Genomic DNA, 22,823 nt, shown 5'->3' on the forward strand with positions numbered 1-22,823 from the left:
TACCATACCTCATTAATTATGAGAACTCCTGGTCAGGAACACATTTCTTAGATCTTTCCAAGAATTCTATCTGTTCCCAAGAGTTATCCTTTAATTTTGTAGAGTTCCGACTGTTCCCCTTAATTATGTTTATGGCACCACAGTGGAGGACACGGCCCCTGAAATAAGGCTGCTTAAGTCTGAACCTTGTGTTGGTCACTGAAGAGTATAAAACGTTGAGCAAAGCATGTAATTTCTCTAAGCTTCACCCTCCCCATCTATAAAATGGTAAAAATTAGAATAATACTTATAAAGCAGTTGGTAAGGATTGACCTGAATTGATGTACATAAATCCCATCCACAGTGCCTGACACAGAGGAGGCCTCCATAACTTCACTTGTATTGTCATTGGCCAAGATTTCCGCATTAGTGTGGTGTTCAGAACATGGTGAGCTTATTGAGGGAAGTGTTGTACAGTGATTAAGTGCACAGACTCTAACGCCAGATTTCTTGGGCTGGAATCCTGACCCCGTCGTGTCCTTGCTATGTGATTTTTGGTCAAGTCTCCTGCAATTTTGTGTGCCTCCATTTTCTCATATGTAAACTAGGGATAGTAATAGGTACCCCTAAGGGTTGTAATGAGGATTACTAAATTGATATATGCCAAGTTTTATATATGTAATATATATATAATAATTTCTAGTAAATGTAAGTTGTTCTTTCACTCTTCTGTCTAGATTGATCCTAGCTTCAATTCAGAACAATTTTTCTTTTCTCAAGGAAACAAGTTATACCTATTAATAATGAAAAGCTAACATGGTTATACAAGACCAAAGATACTACAGAAAAATTATATATTTGTGAGAGAGCTAATTATAATTAAACTTCAAGGGGGTAAGGGTCCCTGGGTGGCTAAGTGGTTGAGCATCTGCCTCTGATTTGGGTACTGGGATCGAGTCCTGAATCAGGCTCCTTTCAGGGAGCCTCCTTCTCCCTCTGCCTATGTCTGTCTCTCTCTGTGTGTCTTTTGTAAATAAATAAATAAATAAAATCTTAAAAAAAAAAAAAACTTCAAGGGGGTAGTGTTCAAGATGGTCCTCAAGATAGAAGTTCATAGTTGAGATGACCAAGTACCTAAGATTTTTGTCTGGGAAACAGGACACCCGTAGCCTTGTTCCATGACTTTACTCCAACTTACTTTTCTATTATTGGGAACAGATAGCACCAGGTGGGTTTATTACTTCCATTCCCATAACCTTCTGGAAAAATAGATAAAAGCTAATGTTTAAATCTGATGCTGAATTATCTTCAATTTGGCACAGAATTGAATTCTAAATTTGGATTAGTAAATCATTTTTCTGGCACTCATGGCCTTGAGTGTCAATGTCAAACCTGGAGATATAAATAGCTGTGAATAAGGAGGTTCACTGCACACCCCAGACCAGATCCAGGGAGCAACCATGAAGACCTTTATCTTCCTCGCTCTACTGGGAGCCACTGGTGAGTCTATGATAATAAGTGAATCTGTTGGTGTCCGTGATGTACTTATTTGCACTTTGTACTCTGAAAGACAACAGTGAATGTTGAATGTAATCTCTGGGCTCAAGAAGTTTAAAATATTGAAACAACAGTGTATATAGTAGTCTCATCTTTTCTGTGGCAGATGCATCCACCCACAGTGGGTGCCTGAAGCCACAGCCAGTACTGAACCCTATATATATAGTTTTTCATATATATATATATATATATATATATATATATATATACACACACACACACACACACACATATATATGAAACATATATAACATATATATATATGTTTAATTTATAAATTAGGAATAGCAAGGGATTAACAACAAAACTAATAATAAAAGAACAATTATAACAATATACTGGAATAAAAGTTATGTGACTATGCTCTTTTCTCTCTCTCAAAATATCTTATTGTACTATACTCATCTTTCTTTCTTTTTAAAGATTTTATTTATTTATTTGAAGGACAGAGAAAGAGAGCATGAGCAGGGGGGAGGGGCAGAGGAGGAGGGAGAAGCAGATGAGCAAGGAGCCTGATGTGGGACTTGAGCCCAGGATCCTGGGATCATGACCTGAGCCCCCAAGCCAAAGGCAGACACTTAACCAACTGAGCCACCCAGGTGCTCCTGTACTCACCTTTCTTGTAATAATGTGAGATGATAAAATGCCTGGATGATGAGATGAAGGGAAGTGAATGACATAGGCATTGTGACATAGTGTTAGGCTAGTAATAAACTTCAGAGGATACATCAGAAAATGGATCATCTGCTTTCCTGATCTGGTTAACCAAGGGTAGCCAAAACCATAAATAAGGGGGGCACCTACTGCTGTATAATTGCCTATACATAATTAAGTCTCACTAGTTGGGGTAAGATTATAGTGAGCAGGAGTAATTAGTGTAGAAAATATAAAGAGGCAGAAATTGCCCTGAACTTCAAAGTAAAATCTATGGAGGAAGAGAGAAAAGGAAATGATAGTTAACATTATGGAAATGTTGTTTTGACCTTTCTAAGCATTTGGAGTTAATAATCAGGAGTTATAATTGGGACTAGTAACTAGTACTAGTAACTAGTAACTAGTAACTAGGGCTCATTGAAGAGGCTATGAGGATCAGAGCCCAAGGCTCTTCTACACCAAAGGGCATTGTCACAGGGATCTTAACAGGTGAAGGTACTTTATTTCTCATGAATAAAACCTAAGGGCTGGATTTTACAACATTTTTGCTAATGAAATTTCTCTGTGTAAAATACCCTATTATTTAATCATCAAAAGAAAGAACAATTTCTATTTTTTGTACTACCAAACTTTATAAAAATCTTACTACTAAACTTTCCCAAATTGGATGGGTATACATTCAATACATTAGTAGATACATCTAGAAATGTCTTTTCCAAAATTACTTTAAAATACTTGAACAATAGGGTGCCTATAATACAATCATAGACTTTGAAGCCATAGAAATCTTAATAAATCAGTAGGAAGACTTCAGAACGCTGAATAAATTGAAAAATGTTGGAAAGATGATTGAGATAAAGGGAAAGGTTGGAAAGCGAAAACCATACAATGTTCTATGAAATTACATCCTGAAAATTTTAGGCGAGAACCAAAAAGAGAAATTAAAGTACAAAAGTCCAAAACTCCCAATTCCTTCCAGGCTAGAACATTCTTAGGTAGCTTCTAAAAGCTCCCTTTCTGTTACTTTATGAGGTTATCTATCCTATGCCAAACACCATAAATAAACATAAGCATGATTACTGTAAGGCTTTGTTGAACACGTTTGCATGTCTGCTGAGCAAAATTTTGTACAAAAAGGATTATATCCTTAGATAGCAATGTTCAGGGAATTTACTACACAGAGAGTCTCTGATTGAGGTGTGTGTGTGTGTGTGTGTGCATACATTAAAAAGTGTATTTATCAGGGGATCCCTGGGTGGCGCAGCGGTTTGGCGCCTGCCTTTGGCCCGGGGCGCGATCCTGGAGACCCGGGATCGAATCCCATGTCGGGCTCCCGGTGCATGGAGCCTGCTTCTCCCTCTGCCTATGTCTCTGCCTCTCTCTCTCTCTCTCTCTCTCTGTGACTATCATAAATAAATAAAAAAAAATTTTAAAAAAGTGTATTTATCAAATTTAAGGCATAAATTAAGGATTAGATACTTAGAATAGTACAAGCAGGGTATGTGTTAAAGGTATAGAATAATAAGATTTTGGAAAATATTATGTAAAAATTATGTTATCATCTCCTGATTATGTGTGACCGGAAAGCATTATCTTTCCTAGTTAATCTGTAAAAACTCAGTGGTAAGTAGACATTCCAAGATGGATCTGTTTAATAGATTGTTTCTAACTTTTTCTGGTCAGTTGCTTTCCCCATTGACGATGATGACAAGATCGTCGGGGGCTACACTTGTTCCAGGAATTCCGTCCCCTACCAGGTGTCCTTGAACTCTGGCTACCACTTCTGTGGCGGCTCCCTCATCAACTCCCAGTGGGTGGTGTCCGCGGCTCACTGCTACAAGTCGTAAGTCACCAACATTCACATCCCTGTCCTCACAGATCAACTCATGCCCCAGCCCTGCCAAATCACAAAGGGAGTAAACAGCGCAGTTAGGCTTCAGGGGTGAGCATTCAGATTCTAGGAGCCTCCTCATTTCCTCCAGGCACTGAATGATGATGCATTGAGGAAATTTTACATGGAAAGGTACCTGTGTGTGGAAACACTAGAAGGGGATGGTGTTCGCGCTTGTGCTCCTGATTGGGGTGAACTGGGAAAGGGGCAAAGCTCAAGCTGGTCCTCACAGAATTGTGCATCCTTTAATCCAGCCGAATCCAGGTGCGTCTGGGAGAGTACAACATCGCAGTCTCTGAGGGTGGAGAACAATTCATCAATGCAGCCAAGATCATCCGCCACCCCAGATACAACGCAAACACTATCGATAACGACATCATGCTGATCAAACTGAGCTCTCCTGCCACCCTCAACTCTCGAGTGTCTGCTATCGCTCTGCCAAAATCCTGTCCAGCTGCTGGTACCCAGTGCCTCATCTCTGGCTGGGGAAATACCCAGAGCATCGGGCGTAAGTGTCACCTGGAACAAAAGTGCCAAATCTGAAAATCCGAGAAATGAAAGACATGTTGAGGGTCAGCAAGTCCAAAGTGTCCAAATTGTCAAGCAAGGCAAGGTTCCTTGAGGATAGTTTGGGGCTATATGGAGTCTTAGAAAGATTCCTTTGCCAGAAAACACAACAGAAATGAGCTATGATAAAGATGGCAGATATCCAGTTGAAGTGTGATTAGTGATTTGCAAAGAAGTAGAAGCTGAGGAGAACAGAACAGAGGCTGAGGGATTTGGTACTGTCTAAAAGGTACACCTGCCTGAGAAATAGTCTCTAGATTTGAGATCTGCAGTGCCTGATGCTAGCTAGCATCAGAGAGAATAACTTGTTGATTAAAACTGTTTGGAAGACTTTCCAAGTAAAAGTTGCTCTTCCAAAATAGAAGTTACTGGCAATCTGAGAGAGTGGGTAAGGGGTTGGGGGTCAGGGTGGGGGGCGGAATATTGGGAAGGAAATCTCCACGAATGCTGTGGGTAATATTCTCCCACTTTTACTCTTGCAACCAACAGAAAACTATCCTGATGTCCTGCAGTGTCTGAAGGCTCCCATCCTTTCTGACAGCATTTGCCGTAATGCATACCCTGGCCAGATCTCCAGCAACATGATGTGTTTGGGCTACATGGAGGGTGGAAAGGACTCTTGCCAGGTTAATTTCTTTGTACTCCTTTTTCTAGCTGAGATTCATGCATTTCCACCATAGTTTCCCTTTCCCAAAACACGGAAAATTGAAAAGCTGTCTCTGGGATGGATTAGAAGTAGGATTTGGGATAAGTGATAAATTTTCTTTTTGAGATATTAATGGCTAGGGTTAAGAGTAAAAAGATAAACAGAAGATGGTGTGCAAACAGAGCACCCAGGTGCCCTCCTGAGGAGGTATATTGTAGAAGGAACCTTTCTGAAAAAGCAGGGCTAGCTGGGCAGCATTGCGCTCACTCACTCAGTCCTCCCTTCCTGGCCCTGCATGCCTGTAACTAAGAAAAGAGCAGACATTTGGAGGTGGGAGGAGAAAGGAGAGGGATGTAGTCAGAGGATGAGGATTGGACTTCCAGGAGAAGGGAAGGTGCTTCCTGGAGAATCAACAACCTGGGGAAATGGACTCAGGGTAATGGAGAAACAATTTTGAGCTTTTCTCCCATCCTGGCGTAGTTGAGAGTTCTTAACTGTCTCTTTCTTCTTGTGCAGGGTGACTCTGGTGGCCCTGTGGTCTGCAATGGAGAGCTCCAGGGCGTTGTCTCCTGGGGTGCCGGCTGTGCTCAAAAAGGCAAACCTGGTGTCTACACCAGGGTCTGCAAATACGTGAGCTGGATTCAGCAGACCATCGCTGCCAACTAAGCATGCGACCTTGTGTACCACTCTATGCGCCATCCCCTGTTGGCCAATTGCATCTTCCAACTATGCTTGAGAACAGTATCTAAATAAAACCATTTTGTTCCACAGCACATGTATCCAAGACCTGTCCTTATTTAGTATTTATGAACTTTCTCTTCAAACCTGCTGCTGAGTAAGAGGGTGGACATAGAACTGAACAATTACAGGAGAATAGAATTGGAGAGGTTATGTGGTTCTTCACTCAGCCTGACCAAAGTAAATTTACTGATCACTTTCTATCTGCTAGGCTGTGTGGTCCCCTGAGGATATAAGCATGGATAAGCTTAGAGGTCACTGTTACCATCACATTTTTTTTTTTTTTGGATGAGACCTCATGTTTTATTCAGTTTATGCTGTTTGTTCAGACACTGTAAAATAATTTCAGAGAACAAAATGTAGCGTTCTAATTGGAAACGAATTGGTTATTCTTTTAAACTCTGCACTGTACCTAAACCCCTGGATGCTTTGTTTTGTTTTGTTTAATTTTTTTTATTAGAGTTCAGTTTGCCAACATATAGCATAACACCCAGTGCTCATCCTGCCAAGTGCCCCCCTCAGTGCCCATCACCCAGTCACCCCAACCCCCTCCCACCTCCCCTTCCATTACCCCTTGTTCATTTCCCAGAGTTAGGAGTCTCTCATTCTTTGTCACCCTCACTGATATTTTCACTCATTTTCTCTGTATCTCAAGCCCAAAAAGATGAGTTAATTCTTGAAGGAAATGACATTGAACTTGTTTCAAACTCAGCTGCTTTGATCCAGCAAGCGACAACTGTTAAAAACAAGGATATCAGAAAATTTTTGGATGGTATCTATGTTTCTGAAAAAGGAACAGTTCAGCAGGCTGATGAATAAGCGCTGAGTTGTCCAGCAACAGAAACAGCAAGATGCCAGATGATTTTTCAGACTTCTTTGTGATACCTTAAGAATGCAATAAAAACTACACTGATAAAAAAATATTTCTCTTTATTCCCTTTCACTAATTTTTACATTCCCCAAATGAATGAGACCATATAAGGTTTGTCCTTTTCCGATTGACTTATTTCACTCAGCATAATACCCTCCAGTTCCGTCCACGTCGAAGCAAATGGTGGGCATTTGTCGTTTCTAATGGCTGAGGAATATTCCATTGTATACATAGACCACATCTTCTTTATCCATTCATCTGTCAATAGACACCGAGGCTCCTTCCACAGTGTGGCTATTGTGGACATTGCTGCTAGAAACATCGGGTGCAGGTGTCCCGGCGTTTCACTGCTTCTGTATCTTTGGGGTAAATCCCCAACAGTGCAATTGCTGGGTCATAGGGCAGGTCTATTTTTAACTCTTTGAGGAACCTCCACACAATTTTCCAGAGTGGCTGCACCAGTTCACATTCCCACCAATAGTGCAGGAGGGTTGCCCTTTCTACACATCCTCTTCAACATTTGTGGTTTCCTGTCTTGTTAATGTTCCCCATTCTCACTGGTGTGAGGTGGGATCTCATTGTGGTTTTGATTTGTATTTCCTTGATGGCTGGTGATGCAGAGCATTTTCTCATGTGCTTGTTGGCCATGTCTATGTCTTCTTCTGTGAGATTTCTTCACGTCTTTTGCCCATTTCATGATTGGATTGTTTCTTTGCTATTGAGTTGAAGAAGTTCTTTATAGATCTTGGATACTAGCCCTTTATCTGATACGTCATTTGCAAATATCTTCTCTCATTCTGTAGGTTGTCTTTTAGTTTTGTTGACTGTTTCTTTGGCTGCGCAGAAGCTTCTTATCTTGATGAAGTTCCAATAGTTCATTTTTGCTTTTGTTTCTCTTGCCTTCATGGGTGTATTTTGTAAGAAGTTACTGTGGCCAAGTTCAAGAAGGGTGTTGCCTGTGTTCTCCTCTAGGATTTTGATGGAATCTTGTCTCACATTTAGATCTTTCATCCATTTTGAGTTTATCTTTGTGTATGGTGCAAGAGATTAGTCTAGTTTCATTCTTCTGTATCTGGATGTCCAATTTTTCCAGCACCACTTATTGAAGAACCATCACATTTTTGAACAGATGATGACAACAAGGTGCAGAAAGTGGAAATCAACTGCCCGAAGTCATTTGGCTAGCTCATAGTTGGGCAGAGACGAAGCTCCAGCTGTCCTTATTCTTGATGCTTTGCTACTGCTGTAATGACATGGTCTCCCTCTGCAGTCTAATTTATCTGAAACTCTGTGAGGCTAGATAAAGGAAACCACCAGATGGAGAAATTTTTACAAATCACTGATTTTGTGCATCCTTCAAGGTTTTCCTTACCTATATGTTCCAGTTCCCTGAGATCTCTCTTGTTTTCCCACTGAGATTTTATTGCTATAGCAGGCATGGTATCTTCACGCAATCTGTGCCCCTCTTCCACCACCTATACCCCAAATCCCAGACCAAATAATATACTATTTTGAACTCTAAGAAAAAGAAAGTGCAAATGCAGGTAAGTTTGCAGAAAATCAATCTATTACACTAAGGTCCTAAAAGTCTTGGCTATAGAGTTGGAGTATAAGTCCTGACACATGATTCCTATGCATATCTGGTATGGATCCAGGAAAAAGATATAATGAGCATGAAGACACAGCAGCAGGTGGAGGAGGTTTGAAAGGGGGAAATGTTCGCAGCTTTAGTAATAAGGTGAGGAATTGCTTTAGTCAGTATAAGCTGCTATAACAAAAAAGCCATAGACCAGGTGGCTTAAACCACAAACTGATTTCTCATGGTTCTGGAGGCTGGGAAGTCCAAAATCTGGGTGCCATTGAAATAGTGGGGGCCTACTCCCTGGCTTGTAGACAGTGTCCTTCTCACTGTGTCCTCACATGGAAGGGCTCTAGTCTCCTTTTATAAGGACGCTAATCCCATCACAACGGCTCCACCTTTATGACCTTATCTAAACCTTGCAAAGGCCCCACCTCCTAATATCATCCCATTTATGGATTAGAGTTTGAGTACATAAATTTGGTGGTGGGACACAAACACGCAGGCCATACCAGGTATCTTGAAAGAGGAAGGTATGGGAAGATATACATCCCATTACCAAATTCCTATTCCTCTGTAACTTTGGATGGCACATGCATAGGGAACAGTCCTGAGCCCTTAATATCATCTTGTCAGTGCCACCAGGATGGAACCCAAATTCCTTAGCCTTGTATTCAAGGCTCTTAAATATTTGGTCATAACTAAGCTGATCTGTCTTATTTCCATGGTTCTCATCAAATTGCTTTTACGTTTTCATACAGCCTAAATTAATTTCATATTTAACTCCTCTTTATTAAAATGGGTAGCTTTAGATCTATCTTAATTAAACATCTCAGGTTTCTCACCAGAAACAAATGAGCTTAAAGATTCTCCTATTTCCTCTGAAATGCTTTTTATTCTACTCCATCACCACCATCAATATACACCTACCCACCTCACCACAAGTAGAGGGCAGTTTCAGAGAAGCCACAGGCTCAGTGAGATACACAAAAGATGAGAGATCAGGGCAGGCCCAAAGAAAAGTATGAAGAAAAACAAACAAGTTCTATTTCTTGATACCATTCAATAGTCCCTTTTCAGCCTCTCATCACTTTCTACCTCTTGTCTTTTTAAAATCTAACTCTTTGTAATTTGTAACTGTATATTAAAATGCAAAATCTGTATGCTCTTTGACCCAACAAAATCATGTCTAGGACTCTATCCTATTAAAATATGCTTATAAAAAACAAAAACAAAGTATAAATGGGAATGTAGCATTCAGAAGTTATTCGTTGCAAGGAATACAATATCCAACTCACGTGGTCTTTAAAACTATACTAATAGAAGCTTAGAAATGGGAAAGGCTTCATGGATGTTTTGATTCAGCAATTCAAAAATGTCAAGGACCAATTTATTCCTGTCTTTGCCCCCTGTGCATTACTGTCATTTACTGTCATTACTGCCAGTTTTTCCTAGGGATAAAGCCTTGTGATCAAAATGGCCATTGGAGCCCTGCTCTCCTTTGTCTGTATCCAGGGAAAGAGATAAAGTTGTTCCCAGCAGATCTAGAAAGCTTCTTTCCCAGATGCCCCTGGCAGACATCATATTGTGTGTCTTTAACTGATTTTGGTCACTTGCACAAACCTGAGCCAATAATCTAATGGGATTATGTTGATTAATTTACAATTAAGTGACAAGGCATACCATCAGAGCAAAGTGTGGACTTTTTATTCTGCAAGATATTTGGCCTATTTGATATATGTTTGATTAACTGAGTAGTTATAAGGAGAGTTACCAAGAAAAGGAGGATTGGATGTTAAGGAGGCAGTCACAATCCCCACCAGAATAATCTAGTGTACTTACCGATAGAGTATCCACATAATCCTGAAAATCCAGAAACAACTCAAATATCCATTAATAGAGGATTGATTAAACAAATCTGGTGTGTCCTTCAGTGGAGACAATGTAACTATTCTATTCATTTATCCAGCCACTTACTCAACAAATACTTATTGGAGACCTGCAATGTACTGGCCTTGATTTATGTGCTAAAGATACAGCAGAAGAAAACAGTCAAAATCCTACCTTCATGGTATATATATATATATATATATATATATATATATATATATATATTCTCACTGGGTAAAAAGAAAACAAAAAGAGACTGTAGAATGTAATGCTGATTAATGCAAATGCTACAGTAAAAACAAACTGGATAAAAGTAAAAGGGTGGGTGACTAGAAAGCACAGACCGGCTTCTAAAGTACAGTTGACCTTTGAATAATATGAGGGTTGGGGCATCAACACTCAGCATAATAAAAAATCCTTGCATAACTTATGACTCCCACAAAACTTAACTACTAATAGCCTACTGTTGGCCAGAAGCCTTAGTGATAACATAACAGTTGATTAACACTTATTTGGTATGCTATATGTACCACATACTATGCAGTAAAGTAAAGCAGAGAAAATGTTATTAAGAAAATCACGAGGAAGAGAAATACATTTGCACTTCTGTACTATAAGGTGTCCACATGTAAGTGGACCCATGCAGCTCAAACTCATGTTGTTCAAGGGTCAAAAATACTATCAGAGAAAAACATAAAATGACCTATGAAAACAGGGGTGCCGAGGTGGCTCAGTTGGTTAAGCAACCAACTCTTGATTTCAGTTCAGGTCATGATCTCAGGGTTCTGGGATTAAGCCCTGAGTAGGGCTTAGCGGAGAGTCTCCTTGATGATTCTCTCTCTTCTCTCTATCCCTCCTCCCTCTCATGCTCTCTCTCTCTTTCTCTCAAATAAATAAATAAATAAATAAATAAATAAATAAACAAACAAATAAATAAATAAGTCTTTTTTTCTTTAAAAAAAGACCTGTGAAAATAAGTTACAATTTAAAATAAAAAGCCCCTTTGTAGAGTCAGAAGAGATATCTCTCACCAAAATATATTTACTACAAATAAATACCTAATTCATAATTCAGTAAGATCCAGGAAGACATGGTATATTTGGAGCAAAAATAAGGAAATATATAAAGTGATAACAATCTGAGATTAGGAACAACAGCATAGAGGCAAAAGTGTTTTTTTTTCTTGCTATGTCTAATCATAGTAATAGATGAATTTACTTATCTTTTGCTCCTGAAAAGTCTGAGATGGCTCTCAACTGTCAACCTCATGGTTAAGACCTTTTGTACCTATATAAAATAAAGCAATATCTGCACATAGAAACTTAGCTCCTTGAGTAAATGTTTTTTTTCATATAGGATAGATAGGCTTGGTGGAAGTTTACTTCATATTGGTACACTTCATAATCCACTTGTTAGTTTTTCCATTAACAAGAAAAGAATTTCAGCATATGCTCAAGATGAATTTATCTGTGAAACTTTTCTTTAATAAGACAAAAAGAAGCTTCTTTTACCCTAGAAATCTCATTAAATTCATTATTTAAATGTAATTATTCTCATCATTCATCTTTTATGGCAAGTGATTTTAGTACTTGAAATCAAATTTTCAAAGGCCTTTTTTTAAAAAAAGATATTTACTTACTATCTTGGTATTATTTTAGTCTTACTTTTAAGGGTCAATTAAGAAGTTCTGTCTCATTTGAATGGATTCAAACAAAAGTATTTAATCTTAGAGTATTCATTTATTCTGAGTAGCTCAGTCCAATCATCGTCTATTTGTACTTCTCAGCTATGGGATCAGCTTAAACATAGTCTTATCATATGATCCAACAATCAAGATAAAAACTTATCTCCACACACAGACCTTCATATGGATATTTATAGCAACTTTTGTTGTTTGATAGATCATTTCTTTTTAGCACTGAATAATATTCCAGCTAGTGGAATGTCCCACAGTTTATTTATCAATACACCTACGGAAGAACATCTCTGTTGCTTCCAAGTTTTGACAACTACAAATAAAATTGCTATAAATATCCATATGAAGGTCTGTGTGTGGAGATAAGTTTTTATCTTGATTGTTGGATCATATGATAAGACTATGTTTAAGCTGATCCCATAGCTGAGAAGAGGTACGGGTGACGGGCACTGAGGGGAGCACTTGACAGGATGAGCACTGGATGTTATTCTGTATGTTGGCAAATTGAACACCAATAAAAAATAAATTTATTATTAAAAAAAGACATTGAGGAAACTTAAATGCATATCACTATGGGACAGAAGCCAAACAGAAAAGGCTATATATTGCATGATTCCAATGATAGGACAATTTGTAAAAGGTACAACCATGGTGTCCATAAAAAGAATAGTAGTTTCCAAGGGTCAGAAGTCAGGGAAAGGATAAATATAAATAGGAAGAGCCCAGAAGATTTTTAGGGCAGTGAAAATACTCTGTATGATACTCTCATGATACATGTCATTTATTATACATTTGTCCAAACCCATGGAATGTACAACACCAAGAGTGAACCCTGTGGTAAACTATGGACTGTGAGTGCTAATAGTGTGTCAGTGTAAGTTTATCGATTGTAACAAATAGACCACTCTGGTGGGGATGTAGGTAATGGAGGAGGCTATGCACTTGTGAGGGTAGGGGGTATATGAGAAATCTCCATTCCTTCCTCTCAATTTTGCTGTGAACGTAAAACTGCTCTTAAAAAAAAAAAAATTAAAAATTTATTTACTTTTTTTGTTGAGGGCAGATTATAGAGAATGGGCAAAACAAAAAGGCATTGCAAATGCTGGATGTACTAATAGTGGATAACTCTAAGTGGAGTTATAATTAGTGAGTTTTTATTGTTGTTTCATGTTTCTGTTTTTTTCCCCATATTTTTCTCAATAAACATGTAATAGATTTTACAGAGCAGAAATATTATTTGTTTTTAGTGAAATTCCCAGGCTGATTACTTCACAAAGCTAGTCGTAGCCCTTACTACCTTACAAAAGTCTCTTCATGCACACTCATGTCCCAGGAGGAAGGCAGCTAAGAAGGAGTGCAGTGCAGGGCAGGCTGGGACTACTGAGAGGCTCCACCCTCATCCTCCCACATCTGTTCAGAGTCTCACATTTGTCACCAGGTGTCATAAGCAAAATATGGTTACAACTGGAGGGGATAGTCATTTATTTTGGTAGAGAATTGTATTAGACTGGGGACCCCTGAAACCCATGGCACTCAATGATCTCAAATCCCTGACTTTAGGAACAGCATGTTCCAGGACAGTGCTGACCCAAAATACACAATTCTGTGAACCAGAGACATACTGAAGGTTTGCTATTTCTCAGTATTCAGGATGCATTTCTCATTGTTGCAGAGGTAAAAAAAAAAAAAAAAAAGTAATCAGTATAATCATCACAACTAGTATTTATTAAGTTTTTTCAATGTGTCACACATTCTTACACGCCTTTACGTAATATTCAGTCCTCACAACTATCCTATGAAATAGGTACAAATATTCCTCCCTACATGAGGCTTAAGAGGTCAACTGTTTTTCTCAGGATAAGACATCTAGTAAGTCCTGAAGCCAGGAATCAAATCCTAGAAGCTGGACTCCAGAGCCCATGCTCTTCACCATTAAGTAGGACTTCACAACAATATTTGAATATTGGGAAAGAAAGCTATCCTCTGAAGCTTGGAAAATATGGAAATACTATACTCAACTCACATTTACTTCATTTAATAAGCATTTACATAGTACTTCCTATTTGCCATTAGAACTCACTGTCGTAAGCTTTGTAATTAGAACATTTGAACATATCAGTGAGGAGTTCAGATTGAATCAGTAATCCAAAACTCCCAACATTGAAAACCACAGAGCCAGGTGGCTCACTGGCAAATTCTACTGAACATCTTTTTTTTTTTTTAAGATTTTATTTATTTATTTGACACACAGAGAGAAAAAGAATGAGTACAAGCAAGGGGAGCAGCAGGGGGAGAGGGAGAAGCAGGCTCCCTACTGAGCAGGGAGCCCAATGTGGGGCACAGTCCCAGGACCCTGAGATCATGACCTGGGCTGAAGGCAGATGCTTAACTGATTGAACCACCCAGGCACCCTCTACCGAACATTTAACACCCATCCTTCTCAGATTCTTCGAAAAAGTTGAAGAGGAGGGAGCACTTCCAAACTCATTCTATGAGGCCAACATGAGCCTGATACCAAAGCCGGAGAAGGAAGGACACTATAAGAAAACTATAGACTAATATCCCTGATTGAAACCACTATTTGTTTTGTATTTCTGGAAGGGGGGGACAGCCAGGAAGTTGTCATGTAAGGGTAACTTATAAACAGGAGTGCAGTGCATTGAAAAGAGTAATAAATGTCAAAGACAAAAACTGAAGGAGATTGATTTGATTCAGACTACTGTAGTAAGAGCACCCCAGATCAAAGAAGATGTATACACACACACAACACACTCACACACATATAGATACACACACACACACACACACACAATGGAATATACTCAGTCATCAGAAAGGATGAATATCTACCATTTACATCAATGTGGATGGAACTGGAGGATATTACGCTAAGTGAAATAAGTCAATCAGAGAAAAACAATTATCATATAGTTTCGGAATATAAGAAACAGTGCAGAAGACCATAAGGGAAGAAGGGGAAACTGAATGAGGAAAAATCAGAGAGGGAGATAAACCATGAGAGATTCTGAACTCTGGGAAACAAACTAAGGTTGTTGAAGGGGAGGTTGGAGGGGATGGGTTAACTGGGTGATGGGCATTAAGGAGGGCACGTGACATGATAAGCACTGGGTGTTATACACAACTGGCGAATTACTGAAAACTACATCAGAAAATAATGACATACTATATGTTGGAGAATTGAATTTAAATTAAAAAAATAAAGATGCTTTCTACACACACACACAAGAAAAAAAAAAACAAAGATCAGAGTGTCTCAGCAGGATGGTTTTGCCTTAAGGCTTCTATAAACAAGTTATAGGTGGAGAGATTTGCAGTTGAAAAACTATTGTTTTGCAGTCAGGGGACTTCTCAGTCAGCTGAACAAAAAAAAATGTTTCTCTGTGTTTAGCCAGTTTCAGGGGAAAAAAGAATTCTAAGCTTAGCTAATCATTCATGAGACAAAGAATGGGGAGTTGGAGGCTCTGAGTTGTCACCTCAGCGGGTGCAATTAAAAGGGGAAAGGTCTGTGTTTGGGGGCATCTGAATGGCTCAGTGGTTGAGCATCGCCTTCAGCTCAGGTTATGATCCCAGAATCCTGGGATCGAATCCCACATCAGGCTCCTCGCATGGAGCCTGCTCTTCCCTCTGCCTCTGTCTCTGCCTCTTTCTCTGTGTCTCTTATGAATAAATAAATAAAATCTTAAAAAAAAAAAAAAGGTCTGTGTTTGGTCTTGTCACAGGTAAACCAGGGAGCCATCTAGAGTTTTATGGGAGCCATGAGAAAGAGTGGACATAGTCTTTAGTAACTTCTGTGTGGAAGGGTAATTCTTTGTGGTAAGCCATTTCCCTGAACACAGAATTCCCAGAGGCTTTTTAACAAGTGAGGGCAGAGAGAGGGGGAACACAGTCACAAAGGGAGGAGGGGACCAACAAAGAAAGGCCATGTCACAGAGAGGGGAGGAAAAATGTCAGCATATCATCAGGACTCCTGAGAAATTTTGGATCAGAAAAGAGGCACCAGGGCCTTGACCTGTTCTGCTCCTTCCTCTTCTGCCCTGCACCAGAGACAGTGCACAGCTGGACCTTATATAACTGGGTTTTGAGCAGCACTAGTCTCAAGACTGCTATAAGATCCTGGCTTCTCCCTCTAAGCCCCAATTAACATTTCTGCCCAGCTGTCCTGACCTAAAGCTGGACTAAAGATTGGGACGGTTTACAGCTTGATCTAACTACTGTGCTCCCTGCAAGATTGCTGCCTACCATGAAGCCCTGTCTCATCTTCACTCTCCTGAGCACAGCTGGTGAGCAGTTGGCCTTGGCCTCCTGGAGAGGGATGGGGTGGTGCACAGGAGAATGGTGGGGGTCTGTCAGAAGGGGAAGCAGGCAGCCACAACTGAAGGGACCAGAAGGGGCAGACATTTCCTTCAATTAACTGTTGAAGGAAACAAAAGGAACTGCTCCCTCTGCTGGCCAATCCCATCAGGGTGCTCTAACAGTCCCTCTGAGGCCTGTGAGCCTGTTGGGATGTATTGCTGTCATGCCCCACTCTCTCCTGAGACACAAGTTTGTGACTCCTTAGACTGCCACGTTTCCTGGCCAGCCACACTGCCCTCTGGCAAGGCAGCTGGACCCAGAGGAGTGGTCAGGGAAGACAGGTGGGCTGGATGGACTGGAAGCCATATGGCCCTGCCCCAAGCCTTTCCATCCCTCTCACTGCCAAAGTCAGGTGGTATGTAATTATGACTTCCATGCTTCGTTGGCAAAAGTTAATTAAAAATAATGTTTTGGAAAAAAAAAAGGTTTGAAAGCAATAATTCACACCCCCCCCCCCATTTTTGTAATACACCACACTGCCAATCAGGGTTTTTGATCAGCCCATAAGCTAGTTTCACAGAATTTTAATATATTTCCATCTCAAGCAAAGACATGTCAATGTCCCTACTGTGTATAGTTTGGGTGACATGTGTGATTTTCTCTGACTTTTAAAAAGATCTTCAAAATAAGTTGTAGTCCCTGGCATTTGAAAACATTAGGTCAGAAAAAAACTACCGTAGCCAACTCTTGCCTTTCATCCTGTTTGACTCTCTTTCCACCTGTGATCCCCATCAATTCTTTAGGAGTCGTTCTGGCCAGAGATTCTAAAGATGATGACCTAAACTTACCAGAAGATTTTACTATTCCTTACATGGTCTACCTGCAGTCCAGCCCAGAGCCCTGTGTGGGGTCTCTCATTCACCCTGAGTGGGTACTGACAGCTGCCCACTGCTCCTCACCGTAAGTATCCCTTTATTCTTGGGAGCTGGGAGGGATCTATTTAAACAAAAGCAGGCCTGGTGGGGCACAGCATCCTAGCAAGTCTTAATGACATCTGAAGGGAACTAGAAGACTCGAGAAGAGAGAAGATCTCCTTCCTAATAGGAAAAATATATCCATTTGGGTGGTTTAAGAGGAGATCAATAGGAAGGTTTCAGGAGACTCTCTCAAGGAGTATAAATAATATTCATTCATTCAACATATTATTGGGCATTTACTATATTCTAGGAACTGTTTAATGCACTGAGAAAAGAGTAAGGGAACAAGATGGAAATAAGTTTTCTCTCATGAAACTTGCATTCCGGTAGAGGATATAAGCCAAAACAAAAAGCACCCAAAAATAAAACACAAAAAGAGTGGCAAGCTGCAATGAGTAGGAATGAAACCAGGGATCTGCTTTAGTTAGGGTGGTCATGTCAGGCCTCTTTGAGGAGATGAGACCAACAGGAAAGGAAGAAGGCAGCTGAGTGTATAAAGCCTGGGAAACATTCTGGGCAGAGGGGACAGTGTACGTAGGGTCCCTAAAGTAGTAAAGATATTTGGGTATTTAGCAAGCTCATAGAGCAGTGTGGACTGTAGTGAGTAGGCGAATATTCCGAGGATGAGTTGAAGAGTCAAGCAGAAGCCACAGGATGGAGGTAGTAAGAGAAGGACAAGGAAGTGCTGCATAAAATCCTGCTCTCCCTTGTAAATCTGTGTCCCTGCTGTGACTGCATGAGAACGTGCTGTGTGATTGGGACCTATTGAGGAGTCTACAAGGCTCATTTCAAACTCAGAGCTCTCAACCACCTGGTCACTCAAGACCATTTATTCAAACAGCCTGCTCTGCCCATGATAAGAAATACAAAGGACAGACAGCTCGTCCTCTTCAAGAATGGGAATTGGAAAATTTGATGTTCATTTCTCAGCCAGATCTAATGCATGAACTGATTTGGGTAGGAAATGGCACTTATATCTGTGTCATGACTGGACTCCTGGTGATGGAAGTAGATATGTTTGAATGTGTCCAGGAAATAGAATGGAAAATCAAAAATGGGAGTCCTAATAGACTACAAGCCTTGGGGATCAATGATAAAGAAGCCAGCACATCATAAATGTAGTGACATGGGCTTGAGAGAAGCTAGGAGGGATCTAAAAATATCCAGAAATGAAGGGTACAATGCACTTGCTCAAGAGCTGCTAGAGACAATGTAGTGCAGGCCCATCTCTATTACTTGTCCGTTCAGATCTTCCAAGTCTTAATAACAATAATAAAACTAGACTGTATCGAGTATGTTCTAGGTTGCAGATACATGTCAGGTTTTATACATACACTGACTCTAGCCCCTAATACAACAACCCCAGAAACTATTAGGACTTTTTGACAAATCAAAGCAGATCACTTCAGTTCTCAGGTCTGAGAGAAAAAAAATTAAGATTATTGGGAAAGTAACTCCTGACATTTGTTGCCATTCTGACCTTTTGTGACCCTGTTCTTCCCCACCTCTCTATCTTTCTTCCAAAGCGTTAAAATCCGCCTGGGAGTTTATCAACCTAGCATCAGAAATAAGAAAGAGCAGATACGGAACTACTCATTGATTATCCCTGCCCCTGAGTTCAAAGCACAGTCTCTGGAGAATGACCTGATGCTGATAAAACTGTCCAAGGCCGCTGTACTCAACAACTACGTGGGGACCATAGCCATATCTATGGAGCCATTAACATTTAATGATTCTTGCTTTATCCCAACCTGGACTTGGAATCAATTCAAAAATCGTAAGTGTGTGGCTCTGTGTTCTTCATCTTGAGGAACGTTTCGGAGCTGGGAAAATGTAAAGGGATACACTTGAAGGGAACAGTTGCCATGAGGTAATGTTCTTGATCCTACTGGGATTATTGCCAGGACCTTATCCTACCAAGATTAGAAAGCAAGAGATATAACTCAAAGAGACGGATACAGGGCAGCCAATCTGATACCAATGAGTGGAGCAGTCAGTAACTGTTATATCTCTAGAACATTCAAGACACAAGTCCAGGAAACTGAATTCAGATAATGGTGGGGGAACTAGGAGTTCTCACTCTAAAAACAGTATCAAGGCATCCTATGGGATGGTGGTTTACTGTCTCACTGACAGCTGCTGGAAGTCCACCAAGCAATTCATCCAAAAGCAGCAGGAAAACCAAAAACAGAACATATGGTGAAGGTGACAGAGGACATTTCCCACCCCCTGCCACAGACAACCCAACATATGTTGATGGTGATTCATTCAAGTGGACCCCGAGAGATGAGGGTAGCTGAGGGAGTTCTTCTACCCAAGAATGCAACTCTTACACCTACTACTTTGCCCGAGAGTCCCCCCTCAGAGGTGGACACCAGGGCATGCCCAGGGGGGTGATTATGACATGCTGTTGGTGTCTCTCTGACCTGACCTACCTCTGAGATAAATTGCCATGGCCCCTGTTGCAGGCACACCTGCCTCCAGCCTCTGAGCTCTGATTGGCATGAGCAGAGAAACTCTGGTCTTTGCAAGAGCATGTCTTACCGAGGACACTTATGAAAAAAGTTGCTTTCTTATGCAATTGTTGGTCGTTGGTGGGTCTTGACTTAATGTGGCTGCTAATAATCCGTCATGCTCTCTTTAGGGATTATCAGAGGATGACGGGGCCACCACGCAATATCTGAAATGAAATGATAAAGCTAAATTTATTGCTGGTTATAGTAGGGAAAAGCAATGCTGAACAGACACCAGTCTCACTGAGCGGAGTAGAGTACTGGCCCTTAACAGGATTTGGGGGGAAGCTTTTTTTTTTTTTTAATAGAGATTGGAGGACTTTCAAAGGCTTAAGGGGGTCGACATCTGTAGAGGCATGGCTGTTGTTCATTGCTTGGCACTTTGAGGTATGTTTATTGCAAGAGGTCTGATTGGCTGACTTTAAAAAGTGACATTTATGGTCTTGATGAAGCTGTGTTCACTGAGGCAATTGTCATGACATTAATCAGGTTTCAACTGTGCACTGATGGCCACTGAACAATCCATCTGTCCTGTAAAAACAAATAAAAAGTGGGAACTTTTATATTCTCAGTATTTGGCAACTTCATTTTTAACTCAGAAGCAACATTCCTGGAAATCTAAATGAATATATTTTCCGAACAAATAGAAATTTATGATTTTTATCCTTGACTTTCAAGTCTTATTCAAAGTAATTACAAAAGTAATTTATCACATCTTGTTTGAAAACAAAATAAAATCATACAAAGGTTTTATCACATGGGTTTTGCATGTCAGAATCACAGTAACAAACTAATTTTGTAAGCTCTTTGCTGCAAGACTTTGAATATTTATTAGGAATTCAATATTTCAAGGGCTTGGTTACTTTCACCTAGCTTATTCTACACATTTCAATTCAACTCCCATAAAAACTTAAAACTGAATATAACTCACCTCCCTTTTTTCTAACTTGACACTTTCTGTTTTAGGACATTAGGTTGGATATACTTCAGAAAAATTCTGCTCTGTAAGCAACACTAGGCTTAATTTGAGCTATCTCTAGTCACTTTTTGGTTCCTTCTTCCTTGCCACTCCCCACTAGAGACTAGAATTATATAACCCCTTGATTAGAAACTTTGCATCCCGAGGTTAACAGTAGAGTAACAATTACAATGAGGGAGATAAACACTATGACTTATAAGGGGGAAATATATATCCATACTTATACACACACACGCATACATTTTTAAACAATCTGTTTCATTAAAAAAGCAGCTTTAGACACATTAAAATAGTTTTTCTCCCTTTATGATTAACTATAAAGAGGTTGATGTAGACGCCAAAAATAAAGGGTTTTTTAGAGACACTGGTTTTGTGTCTGTCTGTTTTCATGGTCCTTTATAATCTTCTTGCGGATTTTCAAAGGGTTTCTAAATTAGGAATAAGAAAGGAAGGACAGATCTGATGTCTGATGTAAGGAGAACGTCATGCTCTAAATCTGCTGCTCTGACATAGATAGAGTTAAGAAACCCTAAGAAGGTTGGAATGTGTTTACAAAGAGGAAGTGATCACAAGAATGTGATAAACAGGGAAACCGTGGACTTCATTTGTCTTTTTTTCCCCCATAGTCAGTGACCCTGACATCCTGACTTGGATAAACCAACATTCTCATCCCTTCAGTGACTGCAGGAATATGATAGGAGAGAGAATGGCAGTAAACATCATGTGTGTGGGACAACCTTTAAGCATCATATCTAAAACCAAGGTATCTTTCTTTTCTTGAGACAGAACGATAGCAAGAGGTCAGTGAAAAGGAGAGGTGATTGTAGAAAATCAAATGGTGCTTATCCAAAAGGCCAAGAGTCCCTCTTTTCTCCCCCCAGGTCTTTGGATTGGTCATTAATTCCCCTTCCCTCATTTTACAGTTCTGAGTAGAACTGTTTGTCTTTTCTCCCCCTGCTTGCACTCAGCTTGGGCTCAAGCTCGAACAAGAGAGGTGAGATCTAAAAAATATATAAAAATAAATGTAATAAAAAGAGAGAGGTGAGATCTAGGTGGATGTGAAGACAGGATTGTTACCTTTCAAGAAAATGAGTCTAGTCCTTTAGATGCCTCTGTGACTATAATAATGCCATATCTTAGGATTTATTCTTTTTCCATGAGGACCAATTAACATTGACCTCCTGTTCCCTCTCTCTAGCCAGAAGTTTCAGCTGCTCCAGCTGTCTGTGGTGGGAGGCTACATGGAATCTTATCCTGGGACAAAGGAAGTGTCACCCTGGGAAGTGAAGGGTTTTTCACAGAAGTTCATCCCTATGCAAGATGGATCATGAAAACCATTACTACCCACTGAGGGTATCCGCTTCTTTGTCCCTCAATGCAACATCTTCATGATTTCTATACTGAATTCACAACTCTCTCAATCTTTCTTGTTCTTGGACAGAATCCAAATAAGAAAACATTCAGTAAAAAAAAAAAAAAAAAAAGTGGCACTAAGAATTCAAACTGTGACCCTGATCTTTTTATACGTAAACTGCAAGCATGATGAGAAATGTAGCAGCATACCGGCCATGTGTTCATTCCTTCAAAAAGTATTGGGCTATCAGCTGCTTAGCAGACATTGCATATGCGAGGGATACATGAGAAAATATGACCTGCACTTGGCCATCAAGCAGCCAATTATAACACTTTATGACTACTGTTACAGTGGAGGTGAGCAATAAATTTCAGGAGAGAAGAGAAAAAAAAACATTCCGGGTGTCAGAGCCCGGGGATACTTCACCAAATAGGCAGACAAATTAAGGGAGAATATTGTAAAGCTGAAGAGACAGTTAAGTAAAAGTTAGAAAAGCACAAAAATGTGGCATACTCTGAAGAAAATATATATGCAATAAATAATACTGGAAGGTAGAAAGTAAATGGTCAGTAGAGGAGGAGGCCAGACATGATAAAAGATTATTATTTATAGGTGAGC

The 22,823-nt window shown here is 39.9% G+C and overlaps 2 protein-coding genes across 2 annotated transcripts; both read left to right on the plus strand.

Annotated features, from left to right (window-relative positions):
- Positions 1–1,320: 1,320 nt before the first annotated feature.
- Positions 1,321–6,067, plus strand: LOC112651020 (serine protease 1). The gene is made up of 5 exons (XM_025433960.3): positions 1,321–1,479; positions 3,874–4,033; positions 4,336–4,589; positions 5,138–5,274; positions 5,811–6,067. The coding sequence occupies exons 1-5, from the start codon at positions 1,440–1,442 to the stop codon at positions 5,958–5,960; spliced, it is 741 nt and encodes a 246-aa protein (XP_025289745.3). The 5' UTR covers positions 1,321–1,439; the 3' UTR covers positions 5,961–6,067.
- A 9,986-nt stretch (positions 6,068–16,053) lies between these two features.
- Positions 16,054–22,324, plus strand: LOC112651010 (probable inactive serine protease 58). The gene is made up of 5 exons (XM_025433933.3): positions 16,054–16,369; positions 17,186–17,342; positions 18,886–19,136; positions 21,478–21,614; positions 22,050–22,324. The coding sequence occupies exons 1-5, from the start codon at positions 16,330–16,332 to the stop codon at positions 22,200–22,202; spliced, it is 738 nt and encodes a 245-aa protein (XP_025289718.1). The 5' UTR covers positions 16,054–16,329; the 3' UTR covers positions 22,203–22,324.
- The last annotated feature ends 499 nt before the right edge of the window (positions 22,325–22,823 follow it).

Source organism: Canis lupus, chromosome 16, assembly GCF_003254725.2.
Source record: "Canis lupus dingo isolate Sandy chromosome 16, ASM325472v2, whole genome shotgun sequence".
NCBI lineage: Eukaryota > Metazoa > Chordata > Mammalia > Carnivora > Canidae > Canis > Canis lupus.